Raw genomic sequence first — 27843 nt, forward strand, 5'->3', positions numbered from 1 at the left:
CTTATAAATATCTTAACCGTTTAAGATATTTTATGTAATAAATATAATATCTAAGATATTTTATGTAATAAATATCTTACTACATAACAGCAAGGTTTATAGAAATTTGTAGTTATATACATCACCATGAATAGAGGAAGACCATTTCCTAGTACAGAAAAGGCTTTTAACGTCTGTTATTTTGGGTTTTTTACGTCTGATTCTGACCCGACGTCTTTACGAATGACGTCAAATGGGACATTGGTTTGCACAGTCAGACGTCTATATAGACATCGGACACTACAGATCAGACGTGTCTGACACTACATATCAGACGTCTAAAACGTCGTCGTATTTGATTGGATCTTTTTCCGCTTGAGGCCTCTCGGGTTGCTCTTTGATCATGGTGATTCGAGTTTACAATTTTATATTTTAGTCGAAGAGAATGGATTTACGTTTTTTTTGTATTGGATGTTTTTAAAAACGTAGTGGAGGGAATTGGAGGAGTGCAAAACACAAGAAATCGTCGCCCAAGAACACGAGCAAAACGACACCAAAACCCAACAGAAACGCATTTTAATCGGTTCAAATGAAAGATAATTCATCAAAGAGTAATGTAATAGGAGTAAAATTAATTTAAAAAGATGCAAAAGTGAGAAAACGAACCTGAAAAATGTAGCCCGTGGAGAGAAAACGCGAGGAAGATGATGAATAGTGAGTGTGCATAACGGCTGCCTCGCGTTCGCGGTGTTTTAATGCAAACATTTAGAAGTCGAAGTGGCGGGATCAAGCGTTTAAATGGAGTCAAAAAGTGACTTTTTAAATTTCTGGGCTGAGTATTTAGAAGTCGGTTCCCCCCATAACAAACGTCTAAATGGCTTTAGAAGTCGGAGTGGCGAGATCAGACGTCTAAATGGAGTCAAAAAGTGACTTTTTAAATTTTGGGCTGAGTATTTAGAAGTCGATTCCCTCCATAATAAACGTCTAAAGGGTTTTAGAAGTCAGAGTGGCAGGATCAGACGTCTAGGTGGAGTCAAAAAGTGACTTTTTAAATTTTTGGGCTGAGTATTTAGAAGTCGGTTCCCCCATAATAGACGTCTAAAGGGCTTTAGAAGTCAGAGTGGCGGGATCAGACGTCTAGATGGAGTCAAAAAGTGACTTTTAAAATTTCTGGGCAAAGTATTTAGAAGTCGGTTCTCCCCATAACAGACGTCTAAATGACTTTAGAAGTTGGAGTGGCGGGATCGGACGTCGTAATGAAGTCAAAAAGTGACTTTTAAAATTTATGGGCTGAGTACTTAGAAGTCGGTTCCCCCCATAACAGACGTCTAAAGGGCTTTAGAAGTCGGAGTGGCGGGATCAGACGTCTAAATGGACTCAAAAAGTGACTTTTTAAATTTCTAGGTTGAGTATTTAGAAGTCGGTTCCCCCCATAACAGACGTCAAAATAGAATAAAAAATTAATTTTTTTAACTTTTTCGTTTAGTTTTGGCGTTCATTGGGGGGGGGGGGCGACGTATATGAGTATTTAGAAGTCGGGCCCCCCATAGCCGACGTCTAAATAGTTGTTTTATTTACGGAAAATTTCATCGATCATTTTTTTACGTTCGATATTTAAGGGTCGGACGTCTAAAGGGTGACGTTAAAGGTCTTTTCTACACTAGTGATTAAAATGTTAAGATAAAAGTTTTAAAGAATTTATGGTGTTTGGTGCACTCTATTTTTAAGGACCTAGCAGGTCACCCCACAAATCAATAATGAGAGTTAAAGTTTGTTGATGTAGCTGAAGTTAAAGTTTAATTCCTTTGAAGTGTGAAATTAAATGGTTTGAGTTACAAAATAAATTTAAAAGGGTTTTAACATCATGATTGAATGACTTTTTGTTACTGATTGAGAATGTATCTAGAAAGATTTTGTTTTTAATTGAGAATCTACTTTGATTGACAACAAGATCGCCCTTAAATTAATTAAGAATGAATGTAATTTAATTAATTTGAAATCAAAAGCAATAATTATTTGAGCAATAATATGTGGATAATCGATGATAAATCTCTTTTTGAAAAACAGTGAAATTAACCTATCTTATTATAATTGCTTCAAAGTCTTTTATATGTTCTTCATTCAAATTCACATCAATCTTCAATATTAATTCATTAGGATAAATTTTTACATTTATCTTTAAGCATTGCATTGTGTTTTACTAATCTTTCATACTCTTTCATAAGTGGCAATTATTGAAAAGTTATTTCGTATTCGTTGGAAAATAACTCAGGGTTACTTTAACCTTACTAGTTTGTTAACTACTAACTTGACAATAATGAAGTTGTCCTGTAAAGTAGTATTAATTTAATAGCGTCAATGACAACATATCACCCCCTCTAGTGTTTTCATGTGTACTTCACGAACCTCGTCATGTTGGCATGCTGCACTCCACCCGAGAATTATGCGGGCCTTCTCTTGGGGAGATAGGCCTAGGGTAGGGAGGTGGTTTCTCATTCTCCAATGCGGTCAACTTCTATTGAAGCTTTTGGAAGTTCGCCTGATGTTGAGCTTGTAGGGCTTCAAGCTTGGCAACATAGCACCTACGCTATTTGTTGTTTTGTTGGATTAGTGATAACGTTGTCGTTGATGCAATGAAATTAATACCACTAAACTATAGTGAGACATAGAGATTTGATCTTTACGAATAAAAGAGAGAGTGTCTATGAGATTGAATGAATATTTCTTAAAAAATACTAATTGTATTTATAAGATTAACATGAACTATTAACCTATGTTGTGATATTAAATAATATCCTAAAAATAATACTTATCTTAAGTAAATAATAATAACAAAATGATACTTTAGTTTAAATAATAATCATAATATCAAACTAACAAAATTAGTTATCATTTTCATTAATATGTGAATGTTCTTCCCATAGATATTTAATGAACTACTCCAAGATCAAGAAGCTTAAGAGGGTTTGGTTGGATCTTACTTATAAGTTTAATATCTATTTGTAATTTTTTAATTTATTTTCAATTGCTATAAAAAAAACTAAATTCATTCGTCTAAAGAATAATGGCGACCAGTAGTATCTTATAAGAAACACGCAAAAATGTGAAATATAATTGGACAATGGGAACATAACACAACCCTGCGAATACGAACACAACCCTGCACCCGTTGGTTCACAAGGTGAAGTTGTCAACAGAAAATGAAGTGGCACGAAACAGGTACCATAGGCACGAATGTGGTCAAAACCACCCTTACGTTAGCAACAACCTTAGACAAATCCACCCCTAAATATCTACCACACCATTTCTCTCCACTTCTCATTCTCAACGAGTTCACCATTGCGTCTCTCCAATCCAATGGCTTCCACGCCTTTCTCCACTCTCTGCCACTTCCACAAACCCTCCCTCCGCTTCCTAGCGTTGGACAGGTCCAGTTTCTGCGGCGCGTCGGCAATCTCGTTCCCAAAGGTTCGGAAGAACCGCAAAATGGGAACTTTACCCGTTTGCAGAATTAGTTCTGCTGTCGCCTTCCGAGACCTCGACGCTGACGATTTTCGACACCCGCTTGATCAACAGGTGCGTCCAATTTATTTCAGGTTTCTTCTTCCGTCTTCTACAAATATATCTAACTTCTTCTGAGTTAAAATCAATTTACTAACTTTTTCTGAGTTCTATAAGTAGTTTTCTCTTTTCTGATTTTTGTTTTCTGGGAAGCGCTAATGATTCGTGGTGAGGTTTTCATTTTGATGTTCCAGAATACGGTGATACTGAGAGCGATTCCAGGATTAAACGAACTTGGAAAGGCTCTTCTAGGTAACAAACAGATACCTCGTGTTCTAAGTAGCGCGGTGTTGTGGTTTATTGAGTTTTTGTGATGTTTAATAGTATGTGTAATTTGTTGAGATCTTAGTTGACGAAGAGTATTATGAAATTATAGTGTATGAATGAGAAAAATTATCAATCTTAAAGTTCGGTTTTGTAGGGTTGTGTTTCACTCAAAATCCATATTTTAAGACTGCTCTAATTAGGAGTTCTGGACGATTCTAACTTATTTTTTTGCACCCTATTTTTTTAGTGGACGATGGAGATTTACCGAGAAATGGTACTTGTGCGAAATTATATTGATAAAAAGATTCTTATATAATCCTCGTTTACCCAACTTGGGTGTTCGAAGTAATATAGTGGTTGGAAAGTCACGTTGACTAGTGATATGTCTAAAGTAGTTTATATAGAAGGAGGACAATCCTATCATACTAGCTAGCTGAATTTGTGAATATGAGTTAGAAAAAGTGTTGGACAAAACCTATATGAAGTACTTTAGGTGTGTTTACTGTTATTCTCCAATCAGAAGTGAAATTTTACCACCGAACTTATGCTGACTATTAGAAATGTAAGATAATGTCTGAATATCTTTGGATATTTCTAATAAACCTTTAATGCAAACATTTATTACATATATTATTGAAGTGAAACAATGATTCTGATAAGAATATACTAAAATTATATAGGAGATGTATTTAAGTTGTCATAAGTATTGAGTCATCATCAACTGGTAACTACTAGGATCATTGGTGTAAATTGTTTATTGACCCAGTAGACCTTTGACAGGTATACTAAGGTAGCATTTGGCCGCGCACCAAATGAATTAGAAAGGTTTTGTTCTGTTCTCCTTAATATTCCAATCATTTAGTGGAATCAAGATGTGCCATCTTTTTTAACTCCAGACTTTATTGTATTCCGTTTTTAAAACGTACAAACATGGGATAGAACCCTTTGTCTTATTGGATACCATTCCCACATGTTGACCAAACGCGCCCTTGATATACAAGAATCTCTAAGACTCATACCCCTCAAATATTTCCATGCAAATTCACGTAGTTTATGCAAGCATCTGAAATTATTTAAGTTGGTAAAAAAGTCAGAATATATATTTTGCAAATAGTGAATTTGTCTGCATGGTTGTGGCGTGGTTATTCTTTTCCATATAAATAGTGAATTTGTCTGCTTTTATATGATGATCAATGATGTTCAATTGGTTTTTTGGGGCACAAAACACCACCACTGTATACTAATTAAGAATATTCATCACTGCACATGCTTTCAGATACCAGTGGGAAAATAGTTGTCATTGTAGTAGGTCCATGTTTCAGTCATGGTTTTTGTTGTATGACATGGTTCCCTTAAAATGAAATGCAGGCACTGTAGCTGAGCAGGTTATGCTCCTTGAGAACATCGGGACATCTGTCCTTGTTTCTAAAAGTCAGGTATCCTTTACACTAATTAAAATCCTTAAACAAGTACCTGCAAAGGACATTATAGGAAGATGCACAATATAATAGATAAACTTTTCCTGCATGGGATAGTCCTTGCCTATTTTGTGGAGATGAAGGATTTTGTTGCACTTCACTGCTACTACTTGCAAAAGAACGAAAATACAGTTGTCAATGAATTTTTACGTATTTGAATTTCAAATATGACAATGTATATGCATTGGAAAAAACAATGCATGTTGGAAAAGCTCTATAATTATTTGTGTGAATTCCACTTTCTTTTATTTTATTCCTCACAAATGAAGAATCAGACTGTCAGAGTACATTCAATTGATTGTGTACTTGTATGCATGAGTCTGTGTAACCCTTCTTGACAGATGAGGAAATTAACTTGTCCATTTTATCCATGTTGGTTCTGATTAAATACATGAGAACTGTGAAGTATCCTCCCTTCGCATTTTTATTTCCACTAAGTTGAGCTGTGTGACATAATTATCTTTAATTACATGTAGTTAGTCAGTGTTCCTGCCTGTAACAATAATGTTAATATAATTTATTTTATAAAACATGAATCGGCAAATACTATTAATACAATTAGTTTCCTGCTGAGTTGTTGACATCTAATCTTACCTCAAGTAATTAATTAAATTTTTCTCTTGTTTTGTCAGCTTCCTGATCTTTACCACCTAATGGTCGAAGCTGCAGAAATATTAAATGTTGATGCCCCTGATCTATATGTTCGTCAAAGTCCTGTACCAAATGCGTATACTTTAGCTATAAGTGGTAAACGACCTTTTGTTGTCATTCATACTAGCCTTGTGGAGCTCCTTACAAAAGCAGAGTTGCAGGTTATAATCTATTTCTTTGTTACAGTTTTTTAGTATCCACAAAGTGCCCCCATTTCACTGTTGAATGATGTTGGATGTACGATCCATTACATGATATATAATTTTGCTCTTCCAAGATGCCTGATCAATTATTGTTCAAACCATCTTTTTCTATCGTGTCCATTGTTCTGGTTCCAAATGTTATTTACCTGTGATCACTTCACTTTAACAGGCTGTTTTGGCTCATGAGCTAGGTCATCTAAAATGTGATCATGGTGTGTGGCTTACTTACGCAAATATTCTAACCCTTGGAGCCTATACTGTACCTGGTAGGTTACATAGAGTATAATTTTTTTTCGTAGACGTATTAATGCCCACAAATGGATATGTATACACTATGGTAAAGTAGTTAGCTACATTGAATGATCAAAGTTGGAGAAACATTCTTTTCTTTTACTCCGACAGATAGAACAGTGAATAAAATCCATGTCACTCTTATCACTAGTTGAGTTTAACAACCTTAAGGCTTGCTCATAATGCAATATTTTCGAACTTTTTTCTTTGATCTTTGGAAGGGTACCTTATTTTGACAGTGGATATATATTTAACTCTATCCGTTGCAGCTCTTGTTTTAATATTGATGAGAACATGAAGTCTTGTCTTCTTTATTCAACTCAATTTTTCATAACTAGTGCCATCTGTTGTAGGCATTGGTGGTATGATAGCTCGAACTTTAGAAGAGCAGCTATTCCGCTGGCTTCGAGCTGCTGAGCTGACTTGTGATCGAGCAGCCCTTCTAGTTGCTCAAGACCCTAAGGTATGCTACTATGCTGATATATGTAAATTGGTTATTATCGTATATTGATTGAAATACTGAATTATAAACTTTTAATTCCCCAACCCCACAAGAGGTCGTCATCTCTGTCCTCATGAAATTAGCCGGGGGATGTCCATCTATGGCTGATCAGCTAAATGTGGATGCATTCCTGGAGCAAGCTCGCTCTTATGAAAAAGCTGCTTCCAGCCCAGTTGGATGGTATATAAGGTTTGTAGCGTCTTGTTTAGGGCACTGGAAAATTATGTTAGGATTTTGTTTCCATTCAGAAGCTAAACTTCTGGCTGCTGATTAGGAATGCACAAACAAGGCAACTGTCACATCCTCTGCCTGTTCTACGTGCTAGTGAAATTGATGAATGGTCAAGAACTCCAGCTTATAAATCCATTTTGAAACGTGGAATTCAGATCAAAGCAATAGAACAAAGTGTCTAGCAGTGTGTGCATGGATTTTGTTCAAAGTGCTCGGCAACTCAAGGTTCTTCGTAGGTAATTTCTTTGAACTCTAAATTCTGCTTTACATTTCTGTCCTTCATCCATGTCGGCAATATGGCTAAAACTTTTTTGTAGGCTTGATTAAACTTTTAGTGTTACAGCATTAGTTAAAATTTAAATTTGGTCTCACTATTTTTTTTTTCATAAATTTTGAAGTCCATTAATCTATGTGTATAGGATGCGTAAGTGTTTTCAAAGGAAAAAAAATAACAAAAGGAGAATATAAGATAAACATTTAAAAAAAAAGTTTAAATTAATTCAGGTATAAAGTAGAAACTTTTTTTTATATTAACTTTTCCAAAATCAAACTTTTAACTTATACATAAAGTGTTTTTTTATTATAAAACTTATGTGAAACACCGGTATGAATTTTTATATCTCAAGTTGACATTCCAAAATTTATCAATGATATGTTTCTTATGAAAAATTATTATATCTAAAAATGGAAATAAAAAACATGAGGATGAAACTAAACTCATGTTAGGAAACATAAAAAAGCAAACTCCTTCCAAAAGGATTAAAGAAAATGATAATTATGTAGTTAATGCTTGTTACTAATAATATAATGAGAGGAGGTAAAACATTAGATTTTTAAGTCTATTATTAGCATGTGAGATATCAGGAGCTAAAATAGTCTCAATAAGCTCCCCATTGCAATATTTTTAACACCAATACACAAAATTAATTTAACTTAAGAAGTTTTCCTTCAATGTATATAGACAAGTTTATTAGAGCTTATCCATGATGATAACGTATCTTTATATAAGAAAAACAAAGTCCGAAAATCAACATTCCTTTCAAAAGTGATATTATTACACTCCAAAATATAAATGTCTATCTCATGCTAGATGATGAAAGAGAATTATTATGAAGTGAAATTTGAATCTAACTTAGTTTTACATAACCTAATTTATAAAATGAGGTTTATAGGATTAGATTTACACTACACTTATATATTAAATATTTTTGGGCATAATCAATCTGGTATTTCCAAGACATTTTCCCACACTAAGGAATGAATATTTTGAGTACGATAATAGAGAGATCCAATATCAAATGACTGTATCAAATTCAAATGACTGAATAGGCCTGATATACCTGATTAGGGATAGACAATGATAAGTTTTGATACATATTAAAAAATAAATTTAAAGTCTAACTCAATCTCAAAAATCAAATTTAAAATCTAATTCAATCTCAAAATTCTGTTTGTAAAGTGGTGTTTAAACTGTATATATCATATTTTGATTATATTAATGTAAAATTTCTAACAAAACCAATGAGAAAGAAAAGGGAAAGATACATAAAAGAAATTATATATATATATATATATATATATATATATATATATATATATATATATATATATATATATAAAGCGATGCATAAACTTCTTTTTCACATAATGTCCCTTTTCAACACTTAGTTGCATTTTTATTCCTCACTATGTTGGTTTATTTTATTTAGTGGCAGCAAGTGCTTGGTGGTTGATGTTCAGATTGTAGCAGGCTGCTGCAAACTTGTAGTGTAAATCTAAAAATGTGTATTCACTTTGTAATATAAGTGAACCTGTAAGTAGAATTTTGATGACATTGATTATTATTTCATAGAAATATTTACCCCTATGAAGGTAAGGATTACCTGTATAATTCTTAGAAGGAGGGATAAGTAAATAATAAAACTTTTAGTACCTAAAATTTGAATTAAATTTTATTTTAATTTCTTAATCTTAAAGGCATATTTTAGTCTATCAAATATAGACCTAATATTTTAAATCTCTAATTTAATAATAGTTTTAGCAGTCCTCTAAATTTAGAAACATCTCTTTAGTCTCAATTTAAAATGCGTTTTTAGGTTTTCTAATTTAAAAATAATTCATTTTGATTTTTTAAAGATAACATTGTTGAAAATTTGTTAACCCAAAAATTTCATTAAATTGAAAAAGATAATTTTAATTTTCTTTTTTATATTATTTTCCTTTCATTATAATAGTGGTACGAGTGAATGGTATTATGACTAAAATGTTGTGGTCTCTAGTGACAAAGGGAACATGATAAAATAATTTGGATAAATTTGACTTTGAATTATAATGATGGACTAGATAAAATAATCTATTAATTTATTTTGATTAATAGAAAACTTGATCCCATTTTCATTTAATATAACTCAATCAATTCATCTATGGAGAATTTTTCATAGAAAGATATCCAACTCATCCGTCAAAGTACGTGTTTAAAAATTTAAAACAAAATTATCATTCAAAAATGCAGAAAAATAATTTTTTGTAAAACAAATTTACTTTTTTTAAATTAAAAAAATATGAAATGTTTAATTACAAAAAAAATGGTATTGAATTAATTTTCTTCCAATCTATTGAATTGTAAAAAATAATGTTGAATCATTAAACATTTATAAAATAAAAATATATTAATGTAATTTAATTTTTTATTTTTATTATGCATAATTTTAGTTATAGATTGAAAAAATGAATAAGATAAATGGATTGATTTTGTAACTTATCTCTTACCTTATTCTTCATCACATTAACATGAATGAAATTTAACATAAGTTTTTTTTTATTTGTTAATATGCAATTTTGTTAGTTAATTCATTTTCAAATAAAAATTATAATAAAAGATAGTAATAATAAATAGTAATAATAAATAATAATAATAAAATAGTAACAAAAGGTAAAAAATAATAAAATATATAAAAATATATGAAGAGACAAAATAAAATAATTTTTTTTAAAATTTTCAAACTTGAATTTAGGTCAAAAGAGTAAATATGATAACAAATAATAATGAAATAAAATGAGCTCAATTTATTTTTAATGCTTTTTGTTAGTCAAATTGTCCAAGAGTTTTATACATATCTTCATCCCTCTTTGTTTTTCATACTCTTCATGGAACACGTTATTAGAAAATATTTTGAAATCTTCGTTTCTTGATAAAGGTATGTTTCTAATATGATAATAATTTGAATTAATATTATGTAAATAATTATGAAAAAAGAAATATATCATGCTAAAAATTGGCAAAAATGTTTACAATAATTATAATCAATGTGCTAGATATTATTTGATTTAATTAATTTTTAAAATATGTTGCAATCAAGATCAATTATTTCTCTATATTGTTCATTGTCAATTAATTCACACCCAAGACAAGATTACGAGGATATTACAATGTGTGTATAAATATTCATCCTATCGTAAAAAATAAAAAGGGATAGAGAGACATACAAAAGTAATAGATACATAGAAAGAGAGGCAAAAAAAGTATAAAGGAAAATAAGTTTGCATAAAAGGGGCTTTGCCAACAACAATTACCAAGGAAGAGATCCAAAGAGTGGATGAATTTCCATAGAACACTTAGGGACACATTCCTTAATGGTATATCGTCTTAATAAGGCTCTTATACCCAAGGTCTTTCATGAACATATAATGCGCATATGGATGTTTTATAGTTTGAGGAATTTTTGGTTCAGAGTGGGAGTTAGTCACTTTTCTGTGTTTGTGTTTTATGTTTGGTTTTCATGTATGCACACATTCTTTTGGAAATTTTTGGTTTAATAAATATAAGGTTTATTCTTCAGAAATTACACTCTATATATTAAGGTTATTGTATTGATCTCATTGAGATAAAGTAAGGGTCTGTGAAAAATAGACATGTACAAGTCACCTTCACATAATTTTCATGCTACACATTTTATGAGGAATCCATGTCATTTTGGTTCTATCAACATTAGTGATCATTGTCAGGTTTGATTGTGATTGATGAATGTAAACTACTTTAGTTCTACATGCGGATATAACTAATGGACGAGATCTTTTGGATATGTTCAAGGTATATAATGGTAATTTGGAGCTCACAAAATCTAACACATTTGTGAGGATTTATATAGATATATATATTTGTGATTAGTGAGAGATTGTTAACAATTTTGGGTCATTCATATATATATATATATATATATATATATATATATATATATATATATATATAATAAATCACTAAATATGTTAGGGCCATTGTATTTTATTAGCCAATTATAATCTAATTAAGTAAATGTGGTAAAAGACATATTCGTCATGAAAGTGTGTAGAGACCATAAGTGATATTTTAATTTGTTCAAGAGAGGTTACATAAAAAGGTCATGGTCCTCATCTGTGAGGACGTTCATTATTCATGTTTCTTTCTCTTCATCCTCATTAAAAGAGAAAATCAAGAAGGAACTCAAGGTACTCTATAGAAGGAAGATTATAGACCAATTTAATGTGATTCATTAATTATTCTCAATAGTTAGTCCTTCAAGTACGCTTCCATTTTCTATTCTAAAAGAAATTGAGAACGACTTTATTTTATAAGGGTTTATTGTTCATTATATTATTCATAAATTTTAACATGTGTATTCTTTCTTGATTTTTCTTTGAATGTATTGAATTCTAGAACTCTACCCATGTTTGCTTTTGGAAATTAAATGACCTCAAAGTGGGCATGACTTCCCATATGTCTTCTTGAGTGGAGATGATTTCGATGCATCCATTTGTTAAATCAGATCTTTTATCATTGCTTTTTAACATAGCTTTTTTGTTTGTTCTTTACATTTTCTTGTTGTAATTTTTTTCTGGTCCTGAATTTCTAGTTTCCTGGTTGTAGTTCTAAGTTTTAGTTTTCTGGTTCAGGATTGTATGTTCCTTGAAATTTCTAGTTTTCATAGGTTCTAGTAGTATGCATTTCAGTTTTTCAATTCATTGCATTTGCTACACCAAGCAGTTTGTTCTAGGAGTAATCCTTCTTGCATACAGTCATCATAGTTAGTTCAATTTTTTTTCATAAAATAGAATTTCACATATTGGTTTAATGTTTAGGTTAAGTGCATATGAGTTGGTTTTAGGTATAGTTTTTGAAATTGTGCATCTCATTTAGTTTTAGGCTATAAAACTGCATTAAAATCTGCATTAAGCCTCATTCTGAGAATATTAAAATTGCCCATCTTAACAAGCATTGCATTGCATATCAATCCTAAAAAGGGTAATATACAAGCTATAGCTTAACAAGCATCATCTCGTTAGATTCGATACTCCTTGAATTGTCAAGTATTTATAAGTTTTGTCGGCAGGTATATAGTAGTAGCAAAATAATAGTTATTATTATATGGTTAGTACCACATATCGTATATAATCAAAGATGTAACAAAACATGGTGAGAATATTACATAAGTGTTATTATCATGATCTTGTTAATTTGACCTATTTGAGCGTTTTTCAAGTGGACTATAAACCTAATAAAATCAAATATATTTAAAAGGGGAGAATGTAATGCACATAAATAAAGGGGAGAATAATTTAGTGATGATTATTTGAAGAAGAAGAAGGGTGGATGAATGAGAGTGACACAGCGAAGCGAAGAAACAATGAAAAGAATTTAGTTATCTTAGAGGAGAAACAAGCATGGGTTGTTATTGGACGGTAGTTGCGTCTGACCAGGCTCAGCGACTGCGTTCGCTTGGCTCCTAGTGATTATTTCATCGCTAGGAATTCCTAATATAAGAAAAGGAAAGTTGTAATTAATGTTCATGCCCCACTCATTTACATTATCATAACAACTTCTATCATATCAAACTCTTCTTCTTTCATTCACCATTTATAACAAAACTATTTTTTTATTAAGTTTCGGAGAACTATTATATGTATTTCTTAAATATATAAAATCTGATTCGTCTTTCTTATTATTGAAGTGTGTATGTCTGAGTTATGTAAACATGAAAACATATTTTAAAATGTGTATTTATATTACATCAAACTCAAGGTAATAAAATATGTGATGAGAGAGGTACATGGATCAATCTTGCTAACATCATGTTTTCCGATTTAAATACGAAGAAAGACAAGTTTGGTAATTAATTATGTAATTATCATGTTAAACAAGCTTAAAAGGTAATTGGATCATTCTTAGATCATCATTAAGGTAAAAGGCCCACTAAAAGGCTTATAAATATGATATGAAGTTAACACATTTAAAACGGTTAGATATATTATCTTTAATTAATTTGTTATTATTCTATATTTATATTTTGGTTTATAAATAAAGTATCTTAAATGTATATTCAACACAAGAGAGATTATTCTTATGCATAGTTTTTACTATATTCAACATGGTATCAAAGCAGGTTATTTGAGTTCTATACTATCATTGTCCTCGATCGTCATAAGAATTTTGTCTTTGAACACTTGTGTTTGAGTACCTCAATTATGCTCTTCTAATATAGTTCTCTATAGTGTCTTTTTCATTGTCGTACATTGTCTGCTGCCTTTATCCACGGTCGTTGCTTGTGAGGGGAGTCTGTTTCTATGTGCTTTGATGAATAAAGGAGATCAATCTTTGAAGAGTCAGAACTTCCACCTTCCCTATCTACCATCGGCGCACCGTCATTTTTGTCGTTTGCCGTGAGGGAGAATGTGTTTTTATTGTTAAGACAAGATCATCTAAAGATAATAGACTGTCTAACATTTTAGAGTTTTGAAATTTAACAAACAACATTCAAGGAAATATCGTTTAGACAAGTATAGCGTCTTCAACATTATGCACATCAGAACACTCTTACTAAACACTTATAAGACAGACCATGACGTGTCAAGTATAAAATATTAAATGGCATTTGACAAAAGTGCGTTTAGAGAAAGAAGTTATAAGCGTTATATCTTATCAATTGTCACTACATTAAAAAGCTCAGACTTGCACTAAATACTTATTATACGAAACATGATTCAACACTATTTCAATGTATATATCATTAAATGCATGTACATAATGTACCTTGTCTACTATGCTTTTTCCTCTTTATTTGTTCAGATGTTGACAATGCCAAGATATACTCAAAAACATTGCACGAGGATTAGAAAGATGTTGTGAGAGAGGAAGACATTCCTAAAATGTTTCCTAATGCTTTATTTCCTACCATAATCGTACAAGCTTTAACTACAAAGGCAATGTTGCTCTTCCCAAGGCATAGAAAAGTACATATTTTCATACAAGAAGCCAAATAATCTCAACAAAGTCAACTATATCTGAGTAATGGTTATCTCTCGAAGAAAGCTATAAAAGGAGGACTCACATAGAATAAGAGAACTTTTGCTAACATTGTATCATTACGTTGTTATTCTCTCATAATCTTACATTGTCTAAGTTTGTTCATAAAATAAAGAAAAACTTCACAAGTTCTCATATTTCTTTGTATTGTATTTATCCTCTCACTTAGAGTTATCAAAATTTTTAAACCAACACAAATTATGTGTGGTATTCTGAAGAGAATTAAAACACTTGATTGTTTAGGTAGAGCCGTCAAAATGGGTCACAACCCGCGAGCCAACCCGGCCCACCACGAGTTTGAGTCGGATTGGGTTTGAAAAAATTGTATTTTTTTCATGCGGGTCAGATTTCAACCTGGCTCATTTAAACCCGGCTCATGCGGGTTGAACCCGTGGTGGGCTGGGTTGGTGGGCCAACCCACCTACCTAATTTTATTTTATTAAAATTTAATTTTAATTTTATAAAAAAATATTTATTATTTTGTTTTTGCTTGAAAAAATTATTTAAGTTCCTTACTTTCAAAATTAATTAAACACCAATGTTGGGAGTGAAATTTGTTTAAATTTGAATTATAGAAAGTTTGTAATTTTTTTATTTAAAAAAAAATTGTAATTAAGGGAGCCAACCCGTTTACCTACCAACCCGGGGTGGGTCGGGTCGGGTTCGAATTTTTCTGGCTCACTAATAAATGAGCTGGGTTGGGTTGGCTCATTAAGTGACCAACCCGTGATGGACCGGGCCGGGTGGCCCGTTTTGACAGCTCTATGTTTAGGTTAGGAGAGTTAAACTTACTAGACAATTGTCTAGGGTTTACACCAAAAGTGGTTAAAATACTTGAATACTAGGATTGACACCAAAAGTGGTTTGTATATAATCTTGGATAAGATTAGTAGAATCTCTCAAGAATTCTTGAGGGAGAATCCACATAGCTTAGGATTTAGTAAACCAATATAAAATACTTGTACAATTGCTTTATCTACTTAAATTGTTTTCCTAAACACTTGACTTAAAACACAAACGTCTAACAACTATTACAGATTGTTTAACCCCTAAAATAATTACTAAGCGTTAATTTGCGCAAAAATTTAGAAACACTATTCAACTATCCTCTCCCCCTCCCCTTCTAATGTTTCCTTGTGATTTCAGTCAGTATCAGAGTTAACCTCTAGGCTTAGTTCTTTGTCAGACTTGAGGAAACAATTTTGATGGAAAATGAAGGCTACACAGTAAAAGTCCTCCCTTGTTAAAAAGAAAAAGTTTGACTATTGAAAGGAACAAAAATTGCTTTCTTTTAAGTCATGCCACGTAGACTTGTGGAACATGGTGAAAAATGGAAGCTTTATATCCATTGATGTCATTAAAAGTGTTGTCTTACAAAACTCTATGTGAAAAAAAGTGTATACTTGTATACCTTGTGTTGGTAGAAGAATTTATAACTTGAATGATGGGTGTGACAACTCATTATATTAATAGTTGAATTTGTGATTATAACTTGTTAGTTTGGACAAATTGTACTGTGTTTGAATTAGTTTAGAAAAGTTGTTATGACTTGATTTATAAGTCTAATTGAAACCTTTAATTAATTTTGTTACCATTGATTTGGGTTTTTTTATTAGGTTGATTATTCAGAATTACAAATTAAAAAAAAAACTTTTCACAATCTTTATCCAATTAACCTAATTGATACTTCATTAGTGAATTAAACAATGAATCTGTCCAAATTTTATCCAACCCAATCTTCGAGCACTCCAAAAATATTTTAGTGAAAAGAAATTTCTAAATACACTTTCATTTTATTATAGTGCGTCAACCTATAGGTGTTACTCAAATTCATCACTTATAGATCTTACTGAAATTGATCACATAATATTTTCTCTTGTTACAAAAATTAATCACTTAAACTTTTCTTAAGTTATCAAATTTCACCAGGTAAGAAGAGTTAAAATCCATTAAATCTTTTGTTGGGAATCTATAATTTTCTAGGGATGAAAACACTTTTTTATCAACACTAAAATTAAAATTTTCGAATTACAAATGTGTAACCGTCTAATTGATAAAAAAATCTAACTATGAAAAGGCAAAATTTCGTTTTGGCCCTTCTTTTAACACTCTTCATATATGTTGAAGATTTATTTCTTTTTATGTCCTTCTTGAGATAAAGATCTCGTCTATTGGGATATATAAAAGGAAAGGCCTCGGTCATAAAGTCATCTCTTGGAACTTTCATTTTCCCACTCTCCTTTTTGATGGATTTTTTCTTTTTCTTTTTTATCTTTTCATGGTCTCTTTTATTGTTAAACTTCTTATTTTCACTCAAATGGTCATCATGTGAGTTTTCCATCCACCAAGTGCACGTTGCATTTCTAAAAGCAAGTCAATAATTTAATGAATACAATGATGAAAGAACTACATACCAAAAACCAATGATAAAAAACTTACTATTATTATTACTATTATTTATTATTATTATTATTATTATTATTATTATTATTATTATTAATTTGGTCGTTGGGAAATAAAAAATAAACAAGGAGCACTGACCAGGCATTAATTTATCTTCCACGTTTGCCATATTTGACTTGGCATGTACATGTACGGACTTCAACTTTTATGTTTTGTTTTTAGTAAGCTACATACATATCTTCTAAATTAATAGAAGAATGCACTATACGAGCAGATTCAGGTGAGCGAAAAAAGGAAAAATTACATAACAACCGTTATGACAGAAGAGAAGATATAAATAAAGGGGAAACCATATTAAAAACAGTATTTATAATAATTATTACTCAAAATGTTCGCAACTTAATTACATTTCTTCCTGATTTACAATATCTCACTCTTTTATACAAAAAAAAATTATTTAAAGCAACAAATTCCTATTATAATGAGCTAACCAAACAACGTGTAAGCGTCTTCATATTTTATATTTAATTAAATCTAATCAAATCCTTACTTGGAGCTCTAAATATTTGATATGTCTGTTTACTAATTTTTGAAATAAAAAAAGAGGATAGGTTTTCTTAAATAAATGGTAAGAGTATAAATAAAAAAGAATATTAATGTTGAATATATATTAAGATTTGAAAATGATAGTTATATGAAAGAGAAATCTTTGAAAAATATAATAGTTAAAAACTAATAATAATTGAGGAACTATGTAATGTAAGGATTTACAAATACCAATAAATTTAAATCAGAAATAAATATATTTTTTTCATTTACTCAAATAAAGGCAACATAGTTAATAAATAATTATGATAATGAACATTTAAATTTAAATTGCATATAAGAGTCAACTCATGAGTGCCGATATCATGTTTAAGAGTGCTATCCATATATTCTCATGGTAATATGGGAGCATTCATGATCCTCCTTTCCTTGGAGCCCCTCCTCTCTTTCTTCTTCCTCCTCATCCTTTTCTACACCGCACTGGTAGAATTTCGGCGACGGAATAAATTCTCCGGCACAGGTCCGGCTACTTATCCCCTCATCGGATGTCTCATATCCTTCTACAAGAACAAGCACCGTTTGCTAGATTGGTACACTGAGTTACTTGCTCAGTCCCCTACAAACACCATAGTGGTTCAAAGGCTTGGTGCACGTAGAACCATTGTCACTGCAAACCCACAAAATGTTGAGTACATACTGAAGACAAACTTCAACAACTTCCCCAAAGGCAAGCCCTTCACTGAGATCCTTGGTGATTTCCTTGGCCAAGGGATTTTCAACGTGGACGGAGAGCTGTGGCTTACACAGCGCAGATTTGTGAGCCATGAGTTCTCTACCAAGTCCCTGAGGGAGTTTGTCATGCACACGTTGGAGAGGGAAGTGTGTGAGAGGCTTTTGCCGGTGCTGGAGGAGCTGTCTGATGAGAACAAGGTGGTTGATTTGCAGGAGTTGCTAGGAAGGTTCTCATTCAATGTGATCTGCAAGTTCACACTGGGAACTGATAGGTGTTGCTTGGACCCTTGTGTCCCTACTTGTTCCCTTGCAAGGGCTTTTGATGTGGCTGCAGAGGTGTCAGCGAGGCGTGGGGCAGCACCTTTGTTCATGATCTGGAGGGTGAAGAGATGGCTTGGTGCTGGATCTGAAGGATTGCTTAGAAAAGCTGTTGGGGAGGTTCAGACCCATGTGATGAGAGTGATTGAGGAGAGGAAGAAGAGAGAGGAGAGTGAGGAAAATTGTGGTGTTGAAGATCTCTTGTCAAGGCTTTTAAGTGCAGGTCATGAGGAGGAGTTGATCAAAGACATGGTGATAAGTTTCATTATGGCAGGGAGGGACACTACTTCAGCAGCTATGACATGGTTCTTCTGGATACTGTCACATTATTCCCACATGGAGAAGCAGATAGTGGAAGAGGCAAAAGGGGTGTTGGATTACGAATCCATGAAGAATTTGAGTTTCTTGAAGGCATGTTTGTGCGAGTCCATGAGGTTGTATCCCCCAGTGGCATGGGACTCCAAGCATGCCAGTGGTGATGATCTGTTGCCAGATGGCACTGTGGTGAAGGCAGGAGATAGGGTCACATATTTTCCCTATGGAATGGGGAGAATGGAAACCTTGTGGGGGAAGGACTGCTTTGAATTTAGACCAGATCGATGGTTTGTGGAACCAGGAAACAGTGAGGGAATAATGTTGAATGAGGTTTCTCCTTTCTTGTTTCCAATTTTTCAGGCTGGTCCAAGGGTGTGTCTTGGCAAAGAAATGGCCTTCGTTCAAATGAAGTATGTGGTGGCTTCAATTCTAAGCCGATTCAAGTTTACAATTGTTGGTCCAGAGAGGCCTATATTCGTGCCACTTCTCACGGCACACATGTCTGGTGGCCTAAGAGTATTGGTTTGCAAAAGGGAAAAATCTGAGTGATTGACTCCGATTTTTAAATTCCATTAAATCAATCGCACTCATTAATCACATATTTTAATGCAGATACTTCATTATGTATTACCTTTTCTCTTCTCACATTGAGAACTAATTGAATAAGGGGAAAAAAATACTTGCTATTTCCCTCATCAAAATAAGTTTAACTTTATTTTTACCTTATTTTTCTTTTCAAAAACTGTATAGCAAATACTGCAAGTAATGAAATCGTATTTTTGCTTACTTTACTCACTACAGAGAGAGTTAACTTGTGACTGCTTTCTGTTTCTTTGTTAAAGGGAATGATTGGTTGCAAATAAGTCTCACATTGAAGTATTGTTCTGCACACGTGTTCACCAGCCTAACCTTTGTCATTTTACATGTTCATCAGCATCATCAGTGTGAACTCAATTCCTGCAGAACATGCTTTGTTTTTATTTACCTAAATTGCTTTGAAAGCTGGTCAGAATATTGCACATGCTCAAACTAATTGATTATTATTTCAAGGTATGGCCTATTAAAGAACCACGTAAGATGATTTGACTAACTCATCTCGTTACTGTACGGTGAGATTAAACCACCCTTTTAATTTTCTTGAGCACGTTGCAAGATGTATACAATTTATAGGCAGAGAATCTGAGTGATATATTAGTGGTGGCTAAATTAAATCTTGAATGAATAGTTTATACGTTTTGTTCCCGTAAAATGGTGAGAGGTGCCTTTTCAAAAGTAGGCTTTCAACTTCAGCTGAGGAAATAGATTTCAGAGAAATTCTTATGTCAAAGACATAGTTTTAGAACTAGTTAAGATGAATGTATGTTTTTCAATGTATTGATTATGCATGCGACATGGTGCATGCCTGAAGACTAGATTAATGCATACCCTCCCTTGTCAATTTATAGATTCTACAACTTATAATGTAACAGTGAATAATTAACCTGGTAAAGAAAATTATAAAGTGAAAGCAGAGTGAATCATGAGAAAAAAAATAAGTGCAGGCTATTTAAATTAACAATCCAGGCACAAATAGCAGCAGTTTAATGAAATTTTTTTGGATGGAGAATTAGTGTGGTGACAATTTGTGCTGACTCTGGTTCTAGATTTCAAAGTTTCTCCTAGTGGGATAATGTATCTGATTTCTTAAATGGTGTATCTCAGAGATAGATTTTCTCTATCACATTAGAGTTTTTTTCGGTAGGTTTTGGCCTAATCCCTCCACTTGCTTGTATGACAGTTCTATCTGTTTTTATGGTACTTGGGATGCTACAAAATTGTGGTTGTTATTTGGGATGACAAATAAAATAGTGATATGCTCTAGCACTTAAATGTTTTGATAAAAAAACTAACAAACCAAATAATATGTATAAGATACTTTAATTAACCAGGGAAAAATGTTGATACTACTGCTACGATGGAAATGATATTTATTTCCTCCTAATACCTTGGATACCCCATGTCTCCACCTCTCTAGGTGGTTACCTACAATCCTAGTACTTGTCTTTCTATGTCCAATATAAAAAGTTTGGCCACATGAAAGAGTAGGTAGAAGAAGATGGGAATCATAATCTGTGCCTGAGGAGGATGGCTAGGAGATAGTCTCGTAGCTTCTTTATCAAGCTTGTGGTGGGAATCTATTAAAACAAATCAAGTTTTTAGGGACTATTTGTAGATATTTGTAGCCCCACTAACATTTAGCCAGATTGTATAACATATTATGCAGAAAAACCATTCTTGCACACCGTTTGGGAGGAGACACATTTAGACAGAAGAAAAACAATTGATATGATAAATAATGTGATGAAAAAACAGAAATATAGACACGAATAAAATATAACAATGAATATTTCCACTGTTTGGATGTCCGAAAGTAAAAAAATAAGCATGAAAACACAAGTTTGTGTTAGAGGCGTACTGTCCTAAAGTCAGAAAGATATAAAAAAAAAACATATTGTTGTCTGCAAAAGCTCCCGTACTTACATAACAAAAACAGCAGTCAGTCAACAAGCTTTTTGTGAAACACAGAGATCTAGTACTAGGAAGTCATTTTCATGTGTTTGTTCCAGTACCATTGTAATTAATAATAGACTTTCTTAGAAATTTTGTTTTAGTCTTAACTAGTGATTTAAATAAGGAATAATAGGTAAAATCAACTCTAATATAATCTTAAAAGTTATACTTTAATCCCAATTCAACCTTAAAAGTTAATCCATAAAGTAATGGTTTTGGCGTACATTAATCAACTCGGCATCTGTCAAGTAGAATCACAATACCCACACATTTTCTTATGTGTTGGTCTAGGAAGCACTTGGCACAATACGAAAACAGTTTACTAAAAGGACTTGAGCAATTAGGATGCACAGAAATTGTCCTGGTGCTGCAAATGCACCATTGAATTTCAACTTGTAAAGATGAAACCGCCAATGTTTTTCCTTCCGGACACAGCTGTCCTTTAACTATGGCCACTTACCCAAGGTTTTAAAAAATAGCCTCCAAACACAATTTTGTCTGCAATATCAAGATTATTAGGTTTCTCTGTGACTACAATTGTGACGGTACTAATCGCATTTATTTATAAAGTTTCAGAATATTAAGGGTGACAATGAAAGTGCAACTACCCATTAATTAAAAGGCAGGCACAGGGAAAAAACTGGAACGTGACAAAAAATAGAGAATAAAAACAAACAGAAAATTGAAACCATTTTTAGCAACTGTAAGCAGATTAGCTATAAAACTGACAAGAAGGTTTACCTTACCCTTCATTTTGCAATTCGCAGCATCAGGCAACAAACTTTGACATTTAGGAGTGGAAAAATAGAAGCAGACTTCTCCAAAGAGTAGAGTATAAGAAAAATGTTAGCAACACATTCATCTTTTATTGGTTGAAATTTGTTTTAATGAGCTTCACAATATAAAGAAGTATCAATATCATCACACTGGCCATCTATCCCAAATCAAGTTTCTCAAGAAACCTAAGGAAGTGAATCCATTTATCACAAATATAAAAAAAACATGAAGAGAGAGAGAAAATGATACCTAAGAGTATGAGGGATGCCCAAGTTGAATATGATTATAGGATGTAAGAAGAAAGTAAGAAGGAGGACATTTATATGTGCTTTATCTTTGCCTCATTTATATTAGTCTCTGTCACTACCCTTTTACTTTCGTGTAACATAAAAAATTCCTACCAACGTGCCATCGCTCGCTTTAGTCCCAAAACTAGGTTGTAGAGCAGAACATCACATGAATTTTAATGTGAAGCCAACATGGATTCACAGTTTTCTATTTGTCTTTATCAATTATAGTTTAATCCATTGAAACAATTTTATCGTCAAGCTGAATGCTAACACTGATTACACGCACATTTGGAATAACATTAAACACTGACATAAGATACGTTGGAATTAATAGTGAAGGGCTGTTAGTTAATTTTTACTCTAATAAAATTCAGCAACATATACACGAAGAAACAGTCATGACATGCATACAATATTTTCTATTCCTTGTTTTACATTATCTGCCATAAGACAACTTAAGTCTGAAATTAGTTGCTGTACACCTATCAAGTCAAGGGACATTGCTTGCACAACATATGAATTGCAAGGCAAGTTGCAGCACTGAAACTACTAAACAGTCCTATCAACTTAAACAATCAGAGCTTCCACGAGCTCAAACGAGCCATGTACAATGATCAGCACGAATGACTTGCTACATCTAAAATTCCCGGAACAAACCTAGAACTCTAGGCATCATGTGCTCCCCGGGACATTGCTTCCTGCTGCTGGTTTGCGATTCAAATAACGAACAATAGCATCCTCAACCCTGTCCAAGGTATCAAACAAGGTTATAAGGACAACATTCAGCAGTGCCCACGCCCAGAGATAAGAACAACGTGAACCTTTTTCAAGTTCAATTACCCCAGGCACATGAGGAAATTGAAAATAAGTATGCCATGCCCTATTCAGTCATTTGAATTGAATAAAACTATATAAAAGGTCAAGAATAATGCATGCATCCAACTAAAAAGCAATTCCAATTACATAATGCATCATCATCTTTTCTTAAGGCAATTTATGGAAAGGAGCTATCAATCAAGAAATTTTAGACCTGCATGTTAAATCATGTTGAATAAGCTAATGGTCATCCATAACAAATTGGTGACATGTTACAACTACTAAATGAAACAAAAGAAATGAAAGAACAGAGGACGATGGTATGCAGGCTTACCACGGTTGCTTAAAGAAATCTGATTTACGCTCCATTTCAGCGTTGTGACCAGATTCTCCGAGTAAAACTTTGAGATCCTTGTTTTGAGATTCAACCAAGGCCTTAATAAATTCCAGAGGAGATTGACTAAAACCAACATAGAACGCTCGCCTCCTGCGGTGCTCGTGTATTTTTCTAATGATCCCGCATATGGATTCATCACAGGCATCAATCTCTTTGTTCCTCTCCACATTGGCCACCAGAGCATTCAATTCCCTCTGAATGGGAAAAGGAACATCAACCATCACATCATAACAAGCAGACCCGACCGGACTATTCCCCGAGAGCTTGATCATATGTTCCAAAAGAATAACCTGAGGAGGAAACAAATGCTGTGATATCTTCTGCGAAACCATCGAGAACCTCACCTTATCCTCCCCAAACACCTTCTGAAGAGCCTGATCACAGTGAAAGTACGAAGGATCATTCTGGTTCTGCAACTTCCTCGCCTTCACATAATGCCATATCGCTGAAACAATCCTTGCCCGCGTGTCAACCTGAATACCAAGCACTTCCCTCAACATCGGCGACAGCATAAACTTCTCCGGCACGTAATTCATCTCCAACCGAATCTGCGCCGAGAACTCCTTATCCCCTTTCCTCTTCACCTCAAAACCTTCATGAGTAGCAGATGACCGCGAATTCTCCCATGTGATGACATTGTTATCCGGATACAGCCTCTTGTCGAGGGAAATAGTTACCCTTTTGAAAAAGGCAGAAAATTTCGGGTACAAAGGTGGCATCCTGTGAGCAACAACTCCAGGTTGTTCAGCTTCTTCACCATCTTCCAAAATCCTTCCAACAATCTTAAGAGTCCATGTGGGTGCGGAAGAATCCACATTCTGGTTTGAAAACGTGTTGAACACGAAAATTCGAAGGGTTTTCTGGATGCAGGGTGGGTTTCTCATTGCTTCTTGAATGTCAACCTTCTTTCTAGCAAGTGCAGCGTCCACACGCGCCTCTACGTCGAGGAGCTGCGTGTAGAGTACCGACTGTGGGAGAATTGCGGAGGCTTTCTCCGGAAGCTGTTTCTCATTTTGCTTGGGCTTCTTCCTCCGAGGCCCGGGCACGGGTTCCGTTTGTTTGAGCGGCGTGGTGGTATGAACAGGGGGTTTTGGAGGGAAACGTTTGGCATTAGGGGTGAAGGAAAGCCCGTGGGCTTGGAGCTGGGCCTGGAACTGGGCTTGGACGATGGCGTGGGCCTGGGACAGAGGGTACTGGCCCGACGCGATTTGAGGATGTGGGTAGCCGGAGGAAGAAGCCCCAAGGGGCTTGATAGAATTGTAGTTGTTGTTCATAGACATTGGCTTCTAATAATGGCCAACCAAAGGCATATATATGAAAATTTCTACCACTGAAACACCAAATCTGACTGTGGAAAAGGAGGGATTTACCTTACTCAGAGAGAATGTTGAAGAAACCGAGAAGATTGAGCTTCGAGTTTCCGCGAAGTGGTGCCTAGGGTTAGGAAAATGGAGCAGCCAAAGATCACTGTTCGTTAGTACTGTGTTTGGAAAGGGAGGTTAGAATTTACAAACTGCATTCAACGACAATCATGATTTACAACTTTTCACGTTTGTGGAGAATCGTAACCACGACTTTCCAAACAAACTCCAAGGTTTCAGCTCAACGGCATCAGCAGGGACGTCTGCTATACTTTACTGAGGGATGAAGAGCTTGTTAACTAATATTTAATAGGTTTAATACGTATTTTGTTCCCTCTTTTCGTAAGGTCTGTTCAAATTGGTCCTACTTTTTTTCAAAAGTTCACTAAGATCCCACTTTTCGCAAAAACGATGCACGTTAGTCCTTTTTTAGGTTTAATACGTATTTTGGTCCCTCTTTTCGTAGGGTCTGTTCAAATTGGTCCTACTTTTTTTCAAAAGTTCCCTATTTTGATCCCTATTTTGATCCCTCTTAGTGAACTTTTCGTATTTTGGTGAGCTGTACATTTTTCGTTGAGGTGAACTTTTGAGGGATCAAAATGTACAGCTCACCAAAATACGAAAAGTTCACTAAGAGGGATCAAAATAGGGATCAAAATAGGGAACTTTTGAAAAAAAGTAGGACTAATTTGAACAGACCCTACGAAAAGAGGGACCAAAATACGTATTAAACCTAAAAAAGGACTAACGTGCATCGTTTTTGCGAAAAGTGGGATCTTAGTGAACTTTTGAAAAAAAGTAGGACCAATTTGAACAGACCCTACGAAAAGAGGGACCAAAATACGTATTAAACCTATTTAATAGTATATTTTCCATTTAACTGTTAGTATAGTATATTTTCCATTTAACTGTTAGTATTATCCGGTAAAGTTTATCGTTGAAGTTTTTTTTTTACGTATTTTATTATCAAAACTCTTGAATATTTTATCAATCCATTATACTTGCAAAAAAGAATAACTTGTTATAAAAAGAAAAGTTATAATAACATTGCTCTATATATCTTTTTATGCAATACTCATAATTTTTGTTAAAACTTTTAACAATTCAACGAAATGAATAAAGATTGAAAATTTTAATGATAATACGGTTACAGAAATTTGATAATTTCTATTTTTTTTTATTATTTTTTGATCATGAACAATCTTTAAAGAGATATATCCTATTACTTTGTAATTAAATTATTAGTATAAAATTAATAATAATCAAATGATAAAATATGCAATTTAGTAAAAAATTAAAATTAATTTCCACTGTCTTCTGAAATTTGTTAATATCTTAAATTTAATTGAGGATATAAATATATAAAATAAAAATATGTTTAAGAGGAAAGAAATAAGTTTTAATTAATCGAAATCTCTTAAATCATTTAAAATTTGTATGTATTGCTTTACAATTAACTTTTTTTTTTCTGAAGTTGTCTGTTTAGATAACTATATAGTGGGAGATTTTAATATATTTCTGCGCATAATTTCATTCACAGATTATTTAAATATTTATTTAAAAAGTTAGTTTTTTCCTATATTGTTTTTTTATACAATTTTGTACATTATCTATATGTTAATGTAAATATTTACTAGTATAATTTAAGAGTTAGAAACTTTAATGTAATTTTTTATCATATCTATAGATCTATCTATAAATATAACAAAAAGAAATAGCACAAATAGCAAAAACTTCACATATGTCACATATGGTCATTTAAAAAAATGAAAGAAAAATTGGTTCAATTTTTGTAAAAAATTATAAACAAAAATGACTATATGACACAATATATTTGTTAACATATTGCACACTCGCTAGACTATGTGTATTATTATATGGTTGATATGTGTCATTATTTTAATAAATATAACAAAAGAGAAAGCACAAATACAAAAAGTTTGACATGTTTCACATAAAGTAATTTTAAAAAAATTGAAAGAAAATTTGGTTCAACTTTCCTAGAGATAGAAAGAAAAATACTATGTGGCAATATATATATATATATATATATATATATATATATATATATATGCTAACATGTCACAAACTGTCAGGCTACATGTTTATTATTAACCTTGTTAGCATAAAGTTGAAGAGAAAAAGTTTCAATGATTTCTCAAAGTCAAAGTCAAGTCAAAGTCAAGTCTCAAGTGTTCTTGTTGCAAGAAGATTTTCATGAAGACTTATTTTGTATTAAAACTTTTGTAATTTAGTAGATTTATGTATAGGACCTGGTTTATCTTTGATTCTATATATTGTTTACCTTAGGTTGCGTTGAAAAAGAAAACCTCATTTATGACTTGATTATCAACTTATGATAATCGATTATGAGTAATTAATTATGACTTGCCATAATCGATTATCACGAGTAATTATGAGAATTTTTAAGCAAATTTGTTACTGTTGTGCATTCATTAAATGCATAATCGATTACCATAAGTGGATAATCGATTATCACACGTTAATTAGTTGGCAATGGATTTTTGGAGGTACCCTTAGGTGAGATCTTTATAAATTAGATTGAAACTCTAATTCTAAAATACGAAATACATTTATTTCGAAAATCTTATCTTTTTAGCTGTGTGATAAGTGTGTTCTAGGGTTTGTGTAACCCTTGTGTGTTGGCTTTGAGAACTTGATATAGAGCGAAAACTTTCACGGGAGTTGTGATTGAGTGTTGTTATTGTTGCTGAGTTACATAGGTTATAACACCTCTCTTGGGGAAGTGAGTTTCATCTCTTCGGGTAACAAGAGATGTGTTATAACCTTAAACTGTTTTATTTTCTTTGTGATTGTA

The 27843-nt window shown here is 32.9% G+C and overlaps 3 protein-coding genes across 4 annotated transcripts; 2 read left to right on the top strand and 1 right to left on the bottom strand.

Annotated features, from left to right (window-relative positions):
* Positions 1–3112: 3112 nt before the first annotated feature.
* On the top strand, positions 3113–9132 carry LOC108328028 (plastoglobule-localized metallopeptidase 48, chloroplastic). 2 transcript variants are annotated; one of them, XM_017561801.2, is made up of 9 exons: positions 3120–3555; positions 3735–3792; positions 5176–5243; positions 5918–6097; positions 6309–6405; positions 6784–6893; positions 6988–7121; positions 7207–7399; positions 8873–9132. In XM_017561801.2, the coding sequence occupies exons 1-8, from the start codon at positions 3337–3339 to the stop codon at positions 7343–7345; spliced, it is 1005 nt and encodes a 334-aa protein (XP_017417290.1). In that variant the 5' UTR covers positions 3120–3336; the 3' UTR covers positions 7346–7399; positions 8873–9132. The 2 variants fall into 2 exon arrangements, with proteins under 2 accessions (XP_017417292.1, XP_017417290.1); XM_017561803.2 differs by lacking the exon at positions 8873–9132 and having other exon boundaries at positions 3113–3555; positions 6986–7121; positions 7207–7345.
* Positions 9133–17772: 8640 nt separating this feature from the next.
* LOC108328352 (cytochrome P450 94B3) lies at positions 17773–19951 on the top strand. The gene has a single exon (XM_017562211.2). It carries the CDS (start codon positions 17851–17853, stop codon positions 19360–19362), a length of 1512 nt encoding a protein of 503 aa, XP_017417700.1. The 5' UTR covers positions 17773–17850; the 3' UTR covers positions 19363–19951.
* A 2860-nt stretch (positions 19952–22811) lies between these two features.
* Positions 22812–25280, bottom strand: LOC108326794 (SWI/SNF complex component SNF12 homolog). The gene is made up of 2 exons (XM_017560358.2): positions 23581–25280; positions 22812–23175 (listed from the first exon to the last, which is right to left on the bottom strand). Exons 1-2 carry the CDS (start codon positions 24921–24923, stop codon positions 23103–23105), a joined length of 1416 nt encoding a protein of 471 aa, XP_017415847.1. The 5' UTR covers positions 24924–25280; the 3' UTR covers positions 22812–23102.
* Between the last annotated feature and the right edge of the window lie 2563 nt (positions 25281–27843).

The sequence above is a fragment of the Vigna angularis genome, chromosome 2 (genome assembly GCF_016808095.1).
Source record: "Vigna angularis cultivar LongXiaoDou No.4 chromosome 2, ASM1680809v1, whole genome shotgun sequence".
In the NCBI taxonomy this organism is placed as follows: Eukaryota; Viridiplantae; Streptophyta; class Magnoliopsida; order Fabales; family Fabaceae; genus Vigna; species Vigna angularis.